The 19,290-nt window shown below is 37.0% G+C and overlaps 1 protein-coding gene across 1 annotated transcript in view; it reads left to right on the top strand.

The window, feature by feature from the left end:
• The first annotated feature begins 3,161 nt into the window (after window positions 1-3,161).
• actr3 (actin related protein 3) overlaps window positions 3,162-19,290 on the top strand; it is a 23,850-nt gene continuing 7,721 nt past the window's right edge. Inside the window, exons 1-9 of the mRNA XM_077215852.1 lie at window positions 3,162-3,401; window positions 4,406-4,461; window positions 7,532-7,656; window positions 9,494-9,604; window positions 10,900-10,995; window positions 11,792-11,899; window positions 12,920-13,063; window positions 16,394-16,567; window positions 18,103-18,195. Coding sequence (XP_077071967.1) covers window positions 3,358-3,401; window positions 4,406-4,461; window positions 7,532-7,656; window positions 9,494-9,604; window positions 10,900-10,995; window positions 11,792-11,899; window positions 12,920-13,063; window positions 16,394-16,567; window positions 18,103-18,195 — 951 coding nt within the window. The 5' untranslated portion in view covers window positions 3,162-3,357. The remainder of the gene's footprint in view (window positions 3,402-4,405; window positions 4,462-7,531; window positions 7,657-9,493; window positions 9,605-10,899; window positions 10,996-11,791; window positions 11,900-12,919; window positions 13,064-16,393; window positions 16,568-18,102; window positions 18,196-19,290) is intronic.

Raw genomic sequence — 19,290 nt, 5'->3', positions numbered from 1 at the left:
TTATAATACCAACATTTCCCATGATTACATATAAGTCCTTGATGGCCAGGTGCCGCACTTTTACGTCTTTTACCCATCCAGCAACAGCAAATTGATACACGTCTTTACTCTTGAAAGCCTTCAAGCGATCCCCACTGTATGGGGAGGGGTTATGCACAAGATGTATATATATATACATATATCATGGAAGGCAACTTGGGGCAAGTCTAGGGCAGATAATAAAGGACAAAAGAAAACTGAGTGTAACAAAATAAGGATCAGAGCCTGAAATTAAAATTTTCTCCATGTAGGCTATCTCTGTCTCTCTCTCTCATTCGAATGGGCAGTTTTGGCGGCCATACCGGGCGAGATCGGTCGTCAATATGGCGACGTTCTATTTCTAGTGACGTAGGAGGCATCTATGAATATTTTGAAAATGCGTAAAATTCAATAATTTTAACATGCACATTATATCAATGGGATTTAACCATATAGGGTCTTTAAAATGAAGATTACAAAAGAAAAGTTTATTAAGAATGAGAATATTGAAGGTTATTGAGATATCTTTAATACTTTACAGTTACAGACTCACAAACTTTGGGAAAATTCTATTTATGGCACTCAGGAATGTTCAATTGTGTTGATAGAAAAAACGTTCTAGTTTCAACATTATTTGTTCTTCAGAAAATGTGAAACCATTGAAAATGTGTACCAATTTACACATGGAGCCACATTAACATCCCTATAGCTCTGAAAAATTGGGCCTTTAAAATTAAGAAACCAAAAGAAAAGTTTGTTAAGAATTAGAATCTAAAAGGATATTAAGATATCTTTAATATGAGTAACAGGCTTACAAAATTTGGGCAAAAAGTGGGCTAGCGCTTTTTCCCATTTTTGAGATATAATGCATATAATGGCATATAATGAAACAAAGATGACTAAAGTCAACATATTTAACTAATAGACCTAACAATCTCTGCGTAAAAATAAAATAATAATGCTGTTCTAAAGTCATTTTTACCCCCTGTAATCTGACTCCAAATCCCAGGTGAAAATTGTAATTTTGACCCCCCTTTACAAAACGGTAAATTACTCAGTAAATCTACATCCATCTCATGTAATATGTTGGCCTTCTTCTCCATTTATATTTGTCTTTCTTCAGATTTTTTTTTTATTTTTTATTTTTTTTACAAAATCAAAAATTTGAGTCTGGAAAGTTTAAAAAAAATTGGGTTGATTTTGACACAAATTGACCCAAATGTGCTTATGTGTGAGAACCTTTTATACATATTTTTACACATAGGCCTACTTAACTGGAGACACTGCTATGACATGCACTGGTACAGAACAAATATTTTGAGTGTCCCTTATTCTGTCCTTTACTTTCATATAAAGAGCCACGATTGTCCCTTATTTTCCTTCACAGAAGTTGGCAACCCTATTCATAAGTGACAGGCTATTGCACAAATAAAATACAAACTTTTTTTCAGACAGAGTATGATTAGTTACAGATAGAACATGATCATTATGAACTGCAACCACTAATGAATGTGTTGTAAATTGTCTATTTTTATATATACAGATTTTGTAAATCTCATTCCTGGACGTCTGTATTGTGAGGTTTTATGTGGTGTATATGTAATATTGTATGTTATTTTATTTGTTTACCTGCCCAGGAACAGCAGATGTAAATTAGCTTTTAGCTAACTCTGGTGCAATTAGGCTACTTTTAATTGTGCATTGTCCCTGTAAACATAAACAATAAAGTAAGTAAAGTTCAATTAAAATAAATGTAATTGCACAAGCTATGTAGGCTACAATTTCAATTTGTATATTGTGAAATAACTCAAACATATTGTGTTTTTCTGTCCTCTGATGAGCATTATTCTGGATCGCGTTTCCCAAAAGCATCAATGGTTTCTAATTAACTATATTTGAGTAGGCCTATCGCCTACTTTCGATACTCACATTAGTAACCGTTTCAATAGACTTCTTCAGTATCGATACGAACAATCCTAGTGGAAAAGAATGGAAAAGAAGCTCAGTGGGATGGAAAACGCGTTCTGTGTGAACGGACGCTTGATTGACAGGTCTAATGCTGATGTATGAGATATGTTGACGATTGCACAATGGATAGAGTAAAGTTTTAAGTCTCTGTAAAACGTCTTTGTCGTCGTTACTTGCCTTACTTTATAACATCTGCCTTACTCTCATGTGCTCTGCACGAATAACTGAGTTGATTAAATCATACAGTTTTTCTGAACATAAAAACTCTTGGAACTCTTGATGTCGTAATGATGCAGAAGATCAGACCACCAATAGAGCGCCATTTGCTGGCCAAATTCATTCAAAAGCAAAATATAAATTACATTTTGGTTTTATCGTTGATAAGAGTATTTTCATTAATAGCTTGTTGATGTCTCGTTGACAATTTTTAAACCAACAACATCAATGTTTTGTTTTATCAAAAAAGCGTCCACGTAGAATGATTGACAGCTGAGCGCGTACTCGTGACATCTTCTCTCGCGCGCATGTCACTGTAGTGTCCGGCAGGTGGCGCGCTTCGCCCTCAGTTTACTCTCTTTTTTTTTTGTCTGAATCAAAATAAAAAATTAAATTTGGCATGCTTGCTTTGCATACAAATTTGCCAACATGTACAGATAAAATTATTAAAACTTTAAATATATCAGAATTGACACACAATTGAATACAGCCACTTGAGAGTGTGCACGATACAGGAATAAGTGCACCAATTCCACACTATCCACACTTGGGTGAAGTGCACGTATGTAGTGTGCTGATGTCTTTAGGGTGTAGTGCATGTATGAGTATTTTGTAAAACATTTGCAAATGCTTTTAAACACTTGATCAGAAGCAGCACAATTAAATTGCGTCTTCTGTTACTGAGGAACTACTAAACATACACGTTTATTTTAAAGTGAAACTTAAAAATCTAAAAGTGCACATAAAGCTCTGTACAAACTTGCATTGTTTGCATCAAATGTGATGCACACTTGAACACTTGGGCCAAATACGGGAAATGCAGTGGTGAAAGTGTGTGTAATGGGAGAAACCCACAAAAAGACTGATTTTTCACTATTATTTCTGAGATAATCTTTTCCCATATCACAGTCGTGCTTTGACAGTATTAGAAAAAAAAGCGTTCTGACATTTGGACGGTCACGTGTTTGAGCCGCTCTGCCCCGCCCACGTCATCACTCTGTGACTCTCACGGCCGCTCTAGGGTACGCGCTTTCTTCTGCACTTGAATGCGGAAGTGGTAAAACGCTTCCTTCTCGTTTCCGGGTTCCGCCTCGCGCACAAACGGAGCGACAGATCACTTGTACCGGGAGCTCACCGGCTCTTTAACCACTCGAGATGGCCGCTCGGTTACCGGCATGCGTTGTGGATTGTGGCACAGGGTGAGTTAACAACGCAATCTGTCCAGTGCTAACGAAAACCGGCGCTACACGGGCGCGCGCACTCGCTCTCGCTCCTGCACGGCTAACATTCTCTTACTGTATGGCTGTTTTCCGTTTATCAGCTACTGTTTGGAATTTGCGAAATTGCCTTTTTCCAGCACAGAGATGCGCAAATAACTGTCATAAAATCAGTGTGTTTGAGCTGATTGTGTGATGCTGAGATTACAGGCGCGCGGAGAGACGATAAACGCTCCGCTTTAACGCTCATATGACATTTGTGTTTTGTTCTTTTGCGGAGAGGACCGCCTAACATGATTATATCAATGATGATACTTTAAAACTAAAGGTGTTTGAAGAGCACGTAAAAATGATTGAATCTGTTGTCTTTTGTTTGTGCGCATGCGCACAGCTGCTTCCTCTTCCTGTACTTCCGTATTCTTGCTGCGGCCTTATATGGGCAAACTGAGAAAAACACGAAATCCTGTAATATTCATAACCTGTATCAAATATCAATGCTGGACATTGACCAACGTGTAAATTATTATAACCGCAAATCTGTCTCTGTTTTGATTCTGTGATGTTGTTATTGATCAGGAGAGATCGACAGTGTTAGGTTAGTTTGACATGTTGAGACATGAAACATTCTCCGATTTGTGTGTGTGTGTTATTAATTGACCAATTATTAAAAAAAAAAGTTCTTAAATGCAAAAGGTTCGTGTGTTGGTCTAAGGTGGTGTAATTAATAATAAAAAATAATTAAAAACAGTCAGTATGTGAGATGTGATCCTTCAGAGTTTAAAGGAAAAAATATGTTTGATTTATGAACACACTCTGAATGAAGTGCTCATCATAAAGAAATATTATTCTGACAGAACGAATTGTTCATAAATGGGACCCGTAGTGTTTGATTTATTTTGATCTTCTGCTCTTCAACCAGGAACTGTGAAATGAGTAATGTGCATGAGTGAATGAATATGAGCATTAATGTGTGCTTTTTGTTTCAGGTACACTAAACTGGGATATGCAGGAAACACGGAACCGCAGTTCATCATTCCGTCATGTGAGTGTCTGTTCTTCTATGTCGACGTCTGTATAGTGTAATAAATGACACTAGTGCTCTAGGCTGATGTCTGTAGGGTGTAGTACACATCTCTAGGGTGTAGTACATGACACTAGTGAACTAGGCTGATGTCACAGGGTGTAGTGCATGACACTAGTGTACTAGGCTGATGTCTGTAGGGTGTAATGCACATCTGTAGGGTGTAGTGCATGACACTAGTGTACTAGGCTGATGTCTGTAGGGTGTAGTGCACATCTGTAGGGTGTAATGCATGATACTAGTGTACTAGGCTGATGTCTGTAGGGTGTAATGCACATCTGTAGGGTGTAGTGCATGACACAAGTGTACTAGGCTTATGTCTGTAGGTTGTAGTGCATGACACTAGTGTACTAGGCTGATGTCTGTAGGGTGTAATACACATCTGTAGGATGTAGTGCATGACACTAGTGTACTAGGCTTATGTCTGTACGGTGTTGTGCATGACACTAGTGTACTAGGCTTATGTCTGTAGGGTGTAGTGCGCATCTGTAGGGTGTAATGCATGATACTAGTGTACTAGGCTGATGTCTGTAGAGTGTAGTGTACATCTGTAGGGTTTAATGCATGACACTAATGTTCTAGGATTATGTCTTGTCTGTATATTGTCAAAAGTAGCGACTTCGGTACCAAGTCGGTACTGAAATTTTAAAATGTGACGATATCAGCATTTCCCGCTAGCATTTTGAGCGCTGTTGAACGGACTCTTAAACACCTCTGATTGGCCATGGTGTTGATGCGCTCAACATATGTCTGTGATTGGCTACAGTGATGAACAATGACATCTTTGACGCTCTTCACCAAGCGCTTACTATACGAGCACTTACGGATCCCTTCTATATCTACTGTTAGATGTCGCTGTAGTGCACGTCTGTAGTGTGCTAGGCTAAAGTCTGTAGGGTGTAGTGCATGTGTGTCTGTTGTGTGCTAGGCAGATGTCTGTAGTGTGTAGTGCATGTGTGTCTGTAGGGTGTAGTGCATGTGTGTCTGTAGGGTGTAGTGCACGTCTGTAGGGTGTAGTGCATGTGTGTCTGTAGGGTGTAGTGCATGTGTGTCTGTAGTGTGCTAGGCAGATGTCTGTAGGGTGTAGTGCACGTCTGTAGTTTACTAGGCTAAAGTCTGTAGGGTGTAGTGCATGTCTGTAGTGTACTAGGCGAAAGTCTGTAGGGTGTAGTGCATGTGTGTCTGTTGTGTGCTAGGCAGATGTCTGTAGGGTGTAGTGCATGTGTGTCTGTAGTGTGCTAGGCAGATGTCTGTAGGGTGTAGTGCATGTGTGTCTGTAGTGTGCTAGGCAGATGTCTGTAGGGTGTAGTGGACATCTGTAGTGTACTAGGCTAAAGTCTGTAGGGTGTAGTGCACGTCTGTAGTGTACTAGGCTAAAGTCTGTAGGGTGTAGTGCACGTCTGTAGTGTACTAGGTGAAAGTCTGTAGGGTGTAGTGCATGTGTGTCTTTTGTGTGCTAGGCAGATGTCTGTAGGGTGTAGTGCATGTGTGTCTGTAGTGTACTAGGCTAAAGTCTGTAGGGTGTAGTGCATGTCTGTCTCTAGTGTGCTAGGCAGATGTCTGTAGGGTGTAGTGGACATCTGTAGTGTACTAGGCTAAAGTCTGTAGGGTGTAGTGCATATCTGTCTGTATGGTGCTAGGCAGATGTCTGTAGGGTGTATTGCATGTGTGTCTGTAGTGTGCTAGGCAGATGTCTGTAGGGTGTAGTGGACATCTGTAGTGTACTAGGCTAAAGTCTGTAGGGTGTAGTGCACGTCTGTAGTGTACTAGGCTAAAGTCTGTAGGGTGTAGTGCACGTCTGTAGTGTACTAGGCGAAAGTCTGTAGGGTGTAGTGCATGTGTGTCTGTTGTGTGCTAGGCAGATGTCTGTAGGGTGTAGTGCATGTGTGTCTGTAGTGTACTAGGCTAAAGTCTGTAGGGTGTAGTGCATGTCTGTCTGTAGTGTGCTAGGCAGATGTCTGTAGGGTGTAGTGGACATCTGCAGTGTACTAGGCTAAAGTCTGTAGGGTGTAGTGCATGTCTGTCTGTAGTGTGCTAGGCAGATGTCTGTAGGGTGTAGTGGACATCTGTAGTGTACTAGGCTAAAGTCTGTAGGGTGTAGTGCACGTCTGTAGTGTACTAGGCTAAAGTCTGTAGGGTGTAGTACACGTCTGTAGTGTACTAGGCTAAAGTCTGTAGGGTGTAGTGCATGTGTGTCTGTTGTGTGCTAGGCAGATGTCTGTAGGGTGTAGTGCATGTGTGTCTGTAGTGTGCTAGGCAGATATCTGTAGGGTGTAGTGTATGTCTGTCTGTAGTGTGCTAGGCAGATGTCTGTAGGGTGTAGTGCATGTGTGTCTGTAGTGTGCTAGGTAGATGTCTGTAGGGTGTAGTGCACATCTGTAGTGTGCTAGGCTAAAGTCTGTAGGGTGTAGTGCACGTCTGTAGTGTACTAGGCTAAAGTCTGTAGGGTGTAGTGCACGTCTGTAGTGTACTAGGCTAAAGTCTGTAGGGTGTAGTGCACGTCTGTAGTGTACTAGGCTAAAGTCTGTAGGGTGTAGTACACGTCTGTATGATGTTTTGAGGAAGCAGAGTTAAATATAATTATCATATTGAAGCTGCAAAAGTGCGAGCGTTCAAAAGCCGCTCCCAAAGCTCTTTAGTTGTTACAAACTTTTCTAAGTGTTTTATTGGCTTGAAATTGCTTTTCACCGACTAAAAAGTCACATTTAGCTCAGTTGCGTCAGATGTGTCTATTCACAGTTCAACTGGTTCACATTTATTTGTGTAGTGCTTTATACAATACATATCATTTTAAAGCAGCTTTGAGAGTGCATGTGTCTGCATTACAAATGTATTGAGCACTGAATCACAAATGACTGGACAGCTTATTGGTCGAAAGATGTAAAATAATCATCTCACAATCTTCACCACATCCTCAAATAACGCCGTTCTTCTTTTTTTGTAGGCACTCAGTTCTCTATTTACTGCCTCTCTTCATGTTTGACTGTAATCTGACCATTTCTGGCTTCCCATCATCCTTTTCTTCTGTCAGGTATCGCCATTAAGGAGTCGGCGAAGGTGGGCGACCAGGCTCAGCGGAGGATGATGAAGGGTGTGGACGATCTGGACTTCTTCATCGGAGACGAAGCCATCGATAAACCCAATTACGCCACCAAAGTGAGTGATGAAACGTCATGAAAAACTGAATTTGTAGGTTCAGAAGTTTGGGGTCGCTGAGTTTTTTTTTCTTTTTTTCGAAAAAGGTCTTAACTGCATTTATTTGATCAAAAATACATTACAAATTTTGAAAAATTATTACAATTTAAAATGGCTGTTTACTACGGAAGAGGATTAGGGCCAAGCAATAATAATAAAAAAACAAAACATCTCGAGATTAAAGTCATTATTATGCGAAATGAAACTTGTTAAATTTCGAGGGAAATTTTTTTTTCCCTCGAAATACAATCTTGAGAATAAACTCATTAAATATCGAGAATAAAGTCGTTGTGTTTCGAGAAAAAACTCATTAAATATCGAGAATAAAGTCGTTGTGTTTCGAGAAAAAACTCATTAAATTTCGAGAATAAAGTCGTTGTCATTTCACTGTAATTTCACTGGTTGTCATTTCATGTTGGACAAAAACGAGAACATCGCGAAAATTGGACTGTTTTTATCTTCTAAAAAGAGCTAGCCGCTTGCAAATTCTCTTTAAAGTTCATATGCTAATTATTATTCTGTCATAATTAGCTGAAGTTGATAGTATTTCTTTGTTACTGAAAGAAAGTCTTAATTACAGCTTGACTAAGTGACCCAACTCTGCCATGTCCTCTATCAGTAGCTATGCAATGAATACTGAACGAATGCGTTATTCTCTACATTTCATTTCGGCTTTTTTTCTAGAAATTTAACGAGTTTTTGCTCGAAACACAACGACTTTATTCTCGATATTTAATGAGTTTATTCTCAAGATTGTATTTCGACTTTATTCTCGATATTTAACGAGTTTAATTTTCGCATTATAATGACTTTAATCGCGAGATGGTTTTATTTTTTTTATTATTGCTTGGCCCTAATCCTCTTTCGTAGTTTTCTATGTGAATATATATATATATATATATATATATAGTAAAGTGTAATTTATTCCTGTGATCAAAGCTGAATTTTCAGCATCATTACTCCAGTCTTCAGTGTCACATGATCCTTCAGAAATCACTATAATATGATGATTTGATGATCAAGAAACATTTCTCATTATTATCAGTGTTGAAAACAGTTTCTGCTGCTTCATAATTTTGGGAAAACTGTCATATATTTTTTCCAGGATTCGTTGATGAATAAAAAGTTAACAAAGAACAGCATTTATTTGAAATATAATCTTTTGTAGCATTATGAATGTCTGTACTGTCACTTTTGACCAATTTAATGCATCCTTGATTAATAAAAGGGATTTTTTTTTACCATTAGTGTAGTTAGAAACCCGATACAAGCAGGTTCTGGTCCAGTAGTTTGATTGGCCGGTTGTGGTATATGTTTGTGAAATCCTTGTGTTTTCATTGGCAAGACCGAAAATCACATTTCTATCCATAATGTGTCAAAATGTCACATGGTCGTCTTGTTTATTAATCTCTTAAGGACATGTTCAATAAAATCCTTCCAGAAAACGGTTTAGAATTTTTATCAAATGTAACTTAAATCTGTTGTTCTTCTCTATTTTATTTTTGTTTGGTTTTATTTTATTGTATTAATACAGCACCTGGATAACTGTCAGATAATGTACAGCTCTTCGGTATGAAAATTGCTTTTAGTTGCTGATATTGCATTACAATTTATACTTATGGACTGAATAAAGCGATCTGACACTCGAATCAGTCATGTGATGAAGACCAGCAGCCGTGGTGATGAAGGTCTCTCATCATCATCATCATCTGTAGAGTGTGAGAATCTGTTAGAAAGCACGCCGTTCCTCCAGACGTGTGTGTGATCTCTGAGTGTGTGTGTGTGTGTGTCTCTGCAGTGGCCCATTCGGCACGGGATCGTGGAGGATTGGGATCTGATGGAGAGGTTTATGGAGCAGGTGATCTTCAAGTACCTGAGGGCCGAACCCGAGGACCATTACTTCCTGTTGGTGAGTAACACTCCACCTAAACGCTGATGATCTTGTGCTTTAGGTGGACGCACTAACACATGTGATAAAAGGCTTCTTTTCCATGTTAATCAGAGTTTTTGTCCTAACTAGCTGGCGATAGAGATATTTAGCGTATTTAGGCCACGCCCACACCGGGTGGGGGGGCGGCAATCTAACCGTCTCCATTGACTTTGCATTGCGAGAAGCTGCCTCCTTGTCATTTATGACTTATGACAAAAAACAAAACAATATCTAAAAGCTGCTATGTGACGGGGTGTACAGCATACAAGCTAAAAAAAAGCAGAAATAAGTTTTTAGTGTTTTTTTTTACATAAAAGTGGAAACATGCAATTTAGACAGAACGCAACGTGTCTTATTACTCTGAGAACCAACATTACGCCCGCTGGAGGGGAATGTAATCGGCGACAGGATAGCTTAGCTTACAGAAATATAATGTATAAAACTGATATTTGACCCACCAGTGACAAAATGTAACTTACTGCATACGTAGTGTGTTTTTAGTGCATACTGAGTGTCAGGATCCCACAATTTACCCATTCGTTCCGGCCTTTATCCACTTTTATGTCCTTAAACGTTCGTTTTTTGGGGTCAACAGCTTATAAAAACGTATTTCTGGTTTTTTTAGCTTGTTTGCTGTACACCTTGTCACATAGCAGCTTTTAGACGTTGTTTTGTTTTTTGTTATATGTCATAAATGACAAGGAGGCAGCTTCTCGCAATGCAAAGTCAATGGAGACGGTTGGATTGTTTCCCCCCCGGTGTGGGCGTGGCCTTCAGATTATTATTCTAAAACATTTCTGTGACGTTGTGGCTGGAAAAACAACATGCAAAGTATGACAATGATAATCTCAGGTACTGTTTATGTGCGTCATTTAATGTTAAAAGCATCTAATATGATGTTGAATATCAACCTTTTTAGCCTCAGGTCTTGTAAATAAATTACAGGAGACACAAACGTTCAACTCAATGTGAACAAACAAGTCTATTCTATGACAAATATTGTATCAGTGTGCTTGCAGAGAGACTCCGCCCACACACTCTTCTGATTGATTGTAGTTTATATATTTTTTTGCATCTTGTAATCAAAGAAATGGAAACCATTTAAAATAGAATCGCATTTAGTCACGCTTTGGGGCTGGTAAGGTTAAAACCTCTGATTAACATGGAAAAACACCTTTTATCATGTGAACCGTCTGAATAGAACATGACGTAACTCTACTAGATGTTCATTTAGACCAGCGCATCACTTCCTGCTCTTGGTTTCTCTATTGCAGACTGAACCCCCTTTAAACACGCCAGAAAACCGCGAGTACACGGCCGAGATCATGTTTGAGTCCTTTAATGTGCCGGGGCTGTACATCGCTGTGCAGGTATACACACACACACACACACACACACACACACACACACACACACACACACACACACACTAGAGCTGCATGATTCTGTATGAATTGAGAATCACGATTTTTTTCTTTTCAAATAGAGATCACAATTCTGAATAGACAACTGACAAAATAACATGTAATTTAATAGAGGTTCTGAAACGATGTTAATTGATGAAGTCTATTTAAAAATTAAATTTAATTAATTTAAAGGAATTATAAATGAATAAAAAATCAGTTTGATTGAATGATTCAATGACTCACTTTTTTCATTACGGAATGAATCAGCTTTTTTGAATAGATCTCTTGAATGTATGATTCAAGACAAATTAAAATGTATAGATTTTAAGTCACTTGTCGCCACCTACTGGTGGAACAGTGTAATGATACAATCTTTATTTGAAGCATCAAGTAACTTTCAAAAGGTGATTTACTCTACCCCACCGTAGACATCAGTGTTTATATCTGAACTATAAACTTTTGTGATAATCTCACTGTTTGTAACACAGAAATAATGATATTGCCTGTTTGAAAAGACTTTATGAAGCTGTTTCATATCTATCCGTGAGAAATGCTCTCTCTGGATTGTTCACTTGTCAAAGGTTTAATAGACAGAGCCGAATCGTTGTCATTTAGGAATTAGATCGCGTGGGTGTTTGAATCGAGATCACAATCTTTTTAACGATTAATTGAGCAGCTCTAAAACACACACACACACACACACACACACACACACACACATACATGTCGGTGTTTGGCTGATCGTGTGTGTGTTCTTCAGGCTGTTTTGGCTCTGGCAGCGTCATGGACGTCTCGGCAGGTCGGGGAGCGAACGCTCACAGGAACCGTCATCGACAGCGGAGACGGAGTTACTCACGTCATTCCAGTGGTACGTCACACACACACACACACACACACACACACACACACACACACACACACACACACACACACACACACACACACACATTACAGAACAATCATTCTCTCATATGTGCTATTTTAATTCTGAATGATTCTGTCCCATTGTGGGTTCTGTCAAACAATGTTTGACTCATGTCAGTCCAGAGAGCTGGAATATAATGTGTGCCATTTTTACATTTTATTTTCAAACATTTATTTACACTTAGACATTTTTACATTTCAATCTGGATTAAAACATGCCAGATAAGATATCTGAAGATATTTCTTAATTATATTATTATTTCATGGTTGTGTCCTTTTACACTTTAATCTGTTTGAAACATCTGTTCACTTCATATATTTTTGTGTATTGTTTTACTGCATTCAAACAGCATTCTTTTTGTGATATGGAAAAGTAATTCAACTTGTTATTAGGAGGCCAACACTAACTTAATTCAATACCATGATAAAAGCTTTAGAAATTAAAGTGATGCGCTGTAAAAAATCATGTTCTTCCTCCGTATTTCTGTCTTGTTTTCCAGCACAAATATCTAAACTTTCTTAAATCAAGAAACATTTACTGGAGAAGCAAAATGACTGAAGATATTAAGTCTTGTTTACTGAAAAATGTGTCAAAATGAAGTGAGTTTAAAAAGAAATAATATCAGGAAAATAATTTTGTTTATTTTTCTGACCCCTTTGGCAGGTATTTTTACTTGTTTTTGGCATAAACACACTTAAGTTTACACATTTTTCAGAAAACTAGACTTAATATCTTGAGTATCTTCTTTAGTATCATTATTTAAGAATGTGGAAAACAAGACAGAAATACTGAGTAAGAACATCATATATTGCAGCGATATGCATTTTTTGATGTGCATTTTTCTGAGAAGCGGTTTGGGTTTCCTAATGCATTTTGATCCCGTTGAAGTCGATCTACATGTTCACGGGACTCAATAGGTCAGAGCAGGAAAGTTAAAAGTCTCTGCTTTGATTGGATTGACAGGCGGAGGGATACGTGATCGGCAGCTGCATTAAACACATTCCCATCGCTGGCCGGGACATCACATATTTCACACAGCAGTTGCTGAGGGAGAGAGAGGTGGGCATCCCACCGGAGCAGTCGCTGGAGACCGCCAAAGCCGTCAAGGTGAGTGTGTGTGTGTGTGTGATCACACGAGCGTCTCGTCCTCCAGACTTTACACTGTCAGTGAAATGTGACCCAATTCTGATTTTTTGCTCATATGTGAAACAGATCGGATGTGTTTTATGACCGTGTTTACAGGAAAAAAAACCATGCATTCGGATATTTCGAGATCGGTTTCAGGCCTCCTTCATATGTGGAAATGAGTCCGATATAATTCCAGGGTGGCCGCGGGTCCTTAAAGTCTTAAAATGTCTTAGTTTTCATAATAAAAGTCCTTAAAGTCTTAAAATGTCTTAGTTTTCCTAATAAAAGGCTTTAAAAAGTATTAAAATGTCTTAGTTTTCCTAATAAAAGTCCTTAAAGTCTTAAAATGTCTTAGTTTTCCTAATAAAAGGTCTTAAAATGTCTTAGTTTTACTAATAAAAGTCCTTAAAGTCTTAAAATGTCTTAGTTTTCCTAATAAAAGGCCTTAAAAAGTATTAAAATGTCTTAGTTTTCCTAATGAAAGTCCTTAAAGTCTTAAAATGTCTTAGTTTTCCTAATAAAAGGCCTTAAAAAGTATTAAAATGTCTTAGTTTTCCTAATGAAAGTCCTTAAAGTCTTAAAATGTCTTAGTTTTCCTAATAAAAGGCCTTAAAAAGTATTAAAATGTCTTAGTTTTCCTAATGAAAGTCCTTAAAGTCTTAAAATGTCTTAGTTTTCCTAATAAAAGGCCTTAAAAAGTATTAAAATGTCTTAGTTTTCCTAATGAAAGTCCTTAAAGTCTTAAAATGTCTTAGTTTTCCTAATAAAAGGCCTTAAAAAGTATTAAAATGTCTTAGTTTTACTAATAAAAGTCCTTAAAGTCTTAATGTCTTAGTTTTCCTAATAAAAGGCCTTAAAAAGTATTAAAATGTCTTAGTTTTCATAATAAAAGTCCTTAAAGTCTTAATGTCTTAGTTTTCCTAATAAAAGTCCTTAAAGTCTTAAAATGTCTTAGTTTTTCTAATAAAAGGTCTTAAAATGTCTTAGTTTTACTAATAAAAGTCCTTAAAGTCTTAAAATGTCTTAGTTTTCCTAATAAAAGGTCTTAAAATGTCTTAGTTTTACTAATAAAAGTCCTTAAAGTCTTAAAATGTCTTAGTTTTCCTAATAAAAGGCCTTAAAAAGTATTAAAATGTCTTAGTTTTCCTAATAAAAGGCCTTAAAAAGTATTAAAATGTCTTAGTTTTCCTAATGAAAGTCCTTAAAGTCTTAAAATGTCTTAGTTTTCCTAATAAAAGGCCTTAAAAAGTCTTAAAATGTCTTAGTTTTCCTAATAAAAGTCCTTAAAGTCTTAAAATGTCTTCGTTTTCCTGATAAAAGTCCTTAAAGTCTTAAAATGTCTTAGTTTTCCTAATAAAAGTCATTAAAAATATTAAAATGTCTTAGTTTTCCTAATAAAAGGCCTTAAAGTCTTAATTTCTTAGTTTTCCTAATAAAAGTCCTTAAAGTCTTAAAGTGTCTTAGTTTTCCTAATAAAAGGCCTTAAAAAGTATTAAAATGTCTTAGTTTTCCTGATAAAAGTCCTTAAAGTCCTAAAATGTCTTAGTTTTCCTAATAAAAGTCCTTAAAGTCTTAAAATGTCTTAGTTTTCCTAATAAAAGGCCTTAAAAAGTATTAAAATGTCTTAGTTTTCCTAATAAAAGTCTTAAAGTCTTAAAATGTCTTAGTTTTCCTAATAAAAGGCCTTAAAAAGTATTAAAATGTCTTAAATTCAGATTCGATGGGTCTTAAATATTTCTGGTCACATTACCGCTAAAATTTCTCCAGTCTGACGGACCACATGTCCGTCAAATAACCAGTGAAGCATCGAATCATGAGAATGATTCTGATTTTATTTCATAAACGGCGATTGATAATGTATTTCTGCTAGCGCTGTTGAGACTCGCGATGCCTGTCTCTGTGAGAGATTTTATAGTGAGAAATCAAAACTAATGAGCATAACAGCACACATAAAAAAAACTCACAGAAGAAACATACTGAGGTAAAAATTCAAAATGTTGAGTTTTTTTATTTAGAACACATGATATAGTTAAGTAACATAACATGACGGGAGCTATTTTGCTGAATATTCTCACAAATGCTACATTGATTTTAGTTCAATAAACTAAAATTATATTACTTCAATTACTTTGGTTAAATATTACATATACATATGTAATATAATGTGTATTTCCATCACAGGTTTGGTCTTAAATTTCATTCAAAGTGGCATTAAAAAGTCTTAAATTGAACTTTTATATCTGTAGACACCCTGAAATCAGATATGTGCCAATGCGACTGTCATGTAAACAGGCAGATCAGATTTTCTCAGGCATTAGGCTCCGCGGTTTAATGACGAGAGAAACCCTGACGCGAATCTGCGAAACGTCATGTCGTCATAGAAGAGGAATGTGGACACAACATATCAAAGGTTGGCTTGCTCATCCTAAAACTTCGGAAAAAAGCCCGGCACGATATGCTCCCACCAGTCCTGAGATCTCTCTCGCTCACAGTAACTGAAGCACATACACACGCTGCAATAATGGCCCTTTTCCTCCGTCTCAAAATCATGGTGATGTTTGGCGAACTTCACGTATATCGCAAAGCTAGCATCAAGCATATATCGCAAAGCTAGCATCAAGCATATTTCGCGTTCGTCCATCTGTGCAAGAACCCCCTTTAAGCATGCGTGATGTTCCAGATAGTATGCCAAGTGTAAACACATGAATTGGATATGGGTCAATTTGACCGTTCGCAAAGACCCGCCCCCTTTAGTTACTGTTGCTATGTCTGACAAGCCACGCCACTCTCACGCCACACACCATGTTCTCACACAGTGAAAAATACTATACGGAGCAGAGGACACTGACAACGCGCTGACAGACACGACAGACCAGGTTACTTTTGATATGAAACAAAGTCTCAACCTTCAAATTTGGTCATTTTTTTAAAGATAAATACCGTTGTGGCTCTTTAATGTGTCTGACAGATCGTTGTAGAGCCTCAGTTAAAGCTGCTCGTGAACCGATCATCTCTTCCTTCTAGTTCATTTATAGGATCAAATAAACATGAAGGAACGTTATTTTAACCGCGGAAAAACGTCAGTACACTTAGTTTTTCAAGTTAAAATCCTCCAACGTTGATCTACTATCTCTCCTGACGACTTTGTCGGAGAAAAATGGCGGATTATGATTAGTTAGATCGCTTGTCAATCAAACTCCTTGCGAAGGGTCAATTAAAAGAACGTGTAAACGGGCTGTAAAAAAAAAATCGGATATAGGAAACCAATCAGACCTGCAGTGTAAATGAGCGTGTGTTTGTGCTGTGCAGGAGCGCTTCAGTTACGTCTGTCCCGACCTGGTGAAGGAGTTCAGCAAGTACGACACAGACGGATCCAAATGGATCAAGCAGTACACCGGCATCAACGCCATCAGCAAGAAAGAGTTCACCATCGACGTGGGATACGAGCGCTTCCTGGGACCTGAGATCTTCTTTCATCCTGAGGTTTGGACATCTTTCTATTATTGCTATTAAAGACCTATTAAAGGGGTGTTTGAGTATGATTTCACTTTTCTAACTTTAGCTAGTGTGTAATGTTACTGTTTGAGCATAAACAACACCTACAAAGTTACAACGCTCAAAGTTCAAAGCAAAGGGAGATATTTGCTTTTAAAGAAATCGTTTTTTAAGGACTACAACAAACGGCTGGTAGGAACTACACGACATTCCTCCCGGGTTAGTGACATCACAAACCCTAAAATTTACATAAACCCCGCCCCCAGGAGCAATATTAATATTGCTATTAAAGAACATTTATAGTATCTGCATAGTAATCTTTGCACTTTTTCTTTTCTTTAAATGCATTCTTGCATCAGCAAAATGTATCAGTCGACATCTAATTCACATGTATTGATATTAGTTCACAAACCAATATGAGTACATACAGCAGTGTCCAAAAATGATGTCTGGCCTAGGAAAATTTACACTCTTTATTCAAATATTATTGAAAAGAATTTCTAAGCATATTGCGTAGTTGTGTCGATTGTTTTATGTGATAACACAATGAAATGATTTTTATCCAGGCTGTCATACAAAGAAATTATGAACACATGCAGAACCAATGAAATATTAATAACTGATTATTATGTTGTAATCCAGTGTATGCTTTTTTTCTTGTTTCTTTGCATAGTAAAATAAAACCTACAGCTTAAGTCTGCCTTTTTTTGCCAAATAATTTTGTCAGATAAATACCTTATTAACCAAGCTTAGTGTTTTGTTTTCCCCTCATGTTTAAAAAATAAAATGCTTTCCATATTTTGAAGGTTTAAGGTAATTAAAAACAAATATCCCCTCTGGACATCACTTTTGGCCACTACTGTATGTACATATTGAGTCTTGAGTATGTTAAACATGTTTTGCTGATAAGTCCTCATCGAATGTGTGCCCCAGCCTGTTTAATTAAAGGTCCCATATTGTCAAAACTGAAATTTCCTGGCTGTGTTCATGATATCAGAGGTCTCTGGTCTATGAAACTACCATATAAGTTTCAAAACAGTCGATCCACAGACAAATGCACACAGCCTGCATAAAGTAGCTGTGCCTTTTCACGAGCTGTTGTGACTTCAGTATAAATGTGATGTCAGAACTACTGTCACCAATGGTGGGTCACTCAGAAAACAACCGGCCAATCAGAAGAGAGGCTCATGAATATTAAGTAGACAGGCCAAAATCACCCTGTTCTTGGCAGAGCTCCTGAGAAAGCAGCTGTAAACATATATTGAGATGATTTTTGGTACTTATACCGCAAATATATATTCTTAAGGACATCAAAACCTAAAATAAAACTTCAGAAAGTTGTACAATATTGGACCTTTAAGTAAAAGAGTCTCAGGTACATTACTTAGATATTTTGGGGGGTTGTTCTGTAGGGGCAGAGAGTATTCATTTTGTTTGTGCAGTTCTTCAAAAATGTCTTAAATTAGATATTAAAAATAGTCTCTAAAATGCACGCTCTCACAGACTCTTGTTTCCTCTTTCAGTTCGCTAATCCAGACTTCACCCAGCCGATCTCTGAGGTGGTAGATGAGGTCATCCAAAACTGTCCCATCGACGTGCGCCGCCCGCTCTATAAGGTCAGCGATGTTTCTCTGTGCTTTCTACTGGTCTTAAAAAGTCTTGACTCTAAATTTGCCTGTCCACAATTTAAAGCCTTAAGAAGGTCAGAGCAGAATGGCTTAAATTCATAAAGTCATTCATTAAACTGAAAAAAAAAAAAAATGTTTTGTCCTAGTACAAATATCTAAATTGTAGATGCGTTTACTTGAGGAGCAAAATTCAGATTTTCTTTTTTACAAATTTAGTTTTAGCTTAAAACAAGAACAATCTGCCAACAATCTGAAAAAAAATGTTTTCCCTTTTGAATTAAGATTATTTTTCTGACCCCTTGTTTAAACAAAGTTTTAATGATTTTTTCCAAAAAGCTTCTTCAAAATCTTCGGTCATTTTTCTTCTCCAGTAAATGTATCTTGATTTATGAATATTTAGATATTTGTACTGGAAAACAAGACAGAAATATCAAGAAAGAACATGATTTTTTGCATCATGATCAGAAGGTACAGTAAAAGTTTCCATATTCTAGTGCAGAGGTTTTGATGTGTGTGCAACATATTGATGTATTATGTTCTATTCAAGGTATTCCGTAAAATTGATTTAATTAGTCTTAAAGGGGTCTTTATAAAGTCTTAAATCTACTGTTATAAAACTGCAAAAAACTCTGATTTTGTCATTTTGTGTTCCCTTCACTTTATTCTTTAAATTTTCTTTACTTGGTCTTAAAAAGGTATTTATAAAGCTTTAAATCTATCATTACACTGCATAATAATGTTCTTCCTCAGTATTTTTGTCTAGTTTTCCAGTACAAATATCAAAACATTCTTAAATCAAGAAACATTTACTGGAGAGTTTTTGCTTAAAACAAGAAAAAAAATCTTGTTTTTTTGACCTCAATGGCAGATATTTGTTCTAGTTTTAAACACTTAATCAGTTAATTTTTACATTTTTCATTAAACAAGACTTCGTCTACAGTCATTTTGCTTTTGTGAATGTGTGGTTTGCCCTCGTCTCTTTATCTTGTGTTTAGTTCAGCACTTCGGTCAGCCATGTTTGCTGTTTTTAAATGTGCTATATTAATAAAAACAAACTTGAAACTTTTCCAGTAAATGAATCTT

This window comes from Siphateles boraxobius, unplaced genomic scaffold (assembly GCF_051911475.1).
Source record: "Siphateles boraxobius isolate OS27281-9 unplaced genomic scaffold, OSU_SipBor_1 7, whole genome shotgun sequence".
In the NCBI taxonomy this organism is placed as follows: domain Eukaryota; kingdom Metazoa; phylum Chordata; class Actinopteri; order Cypriniformes; family Leuciscidae; genus Siphateles; species Siphateles boraxobius.
The sequence above is the reverse complement of the archived record's forward strand: the minus strand, read 5'-3'. Positions and strand labels throughout refer to the sequence as shown.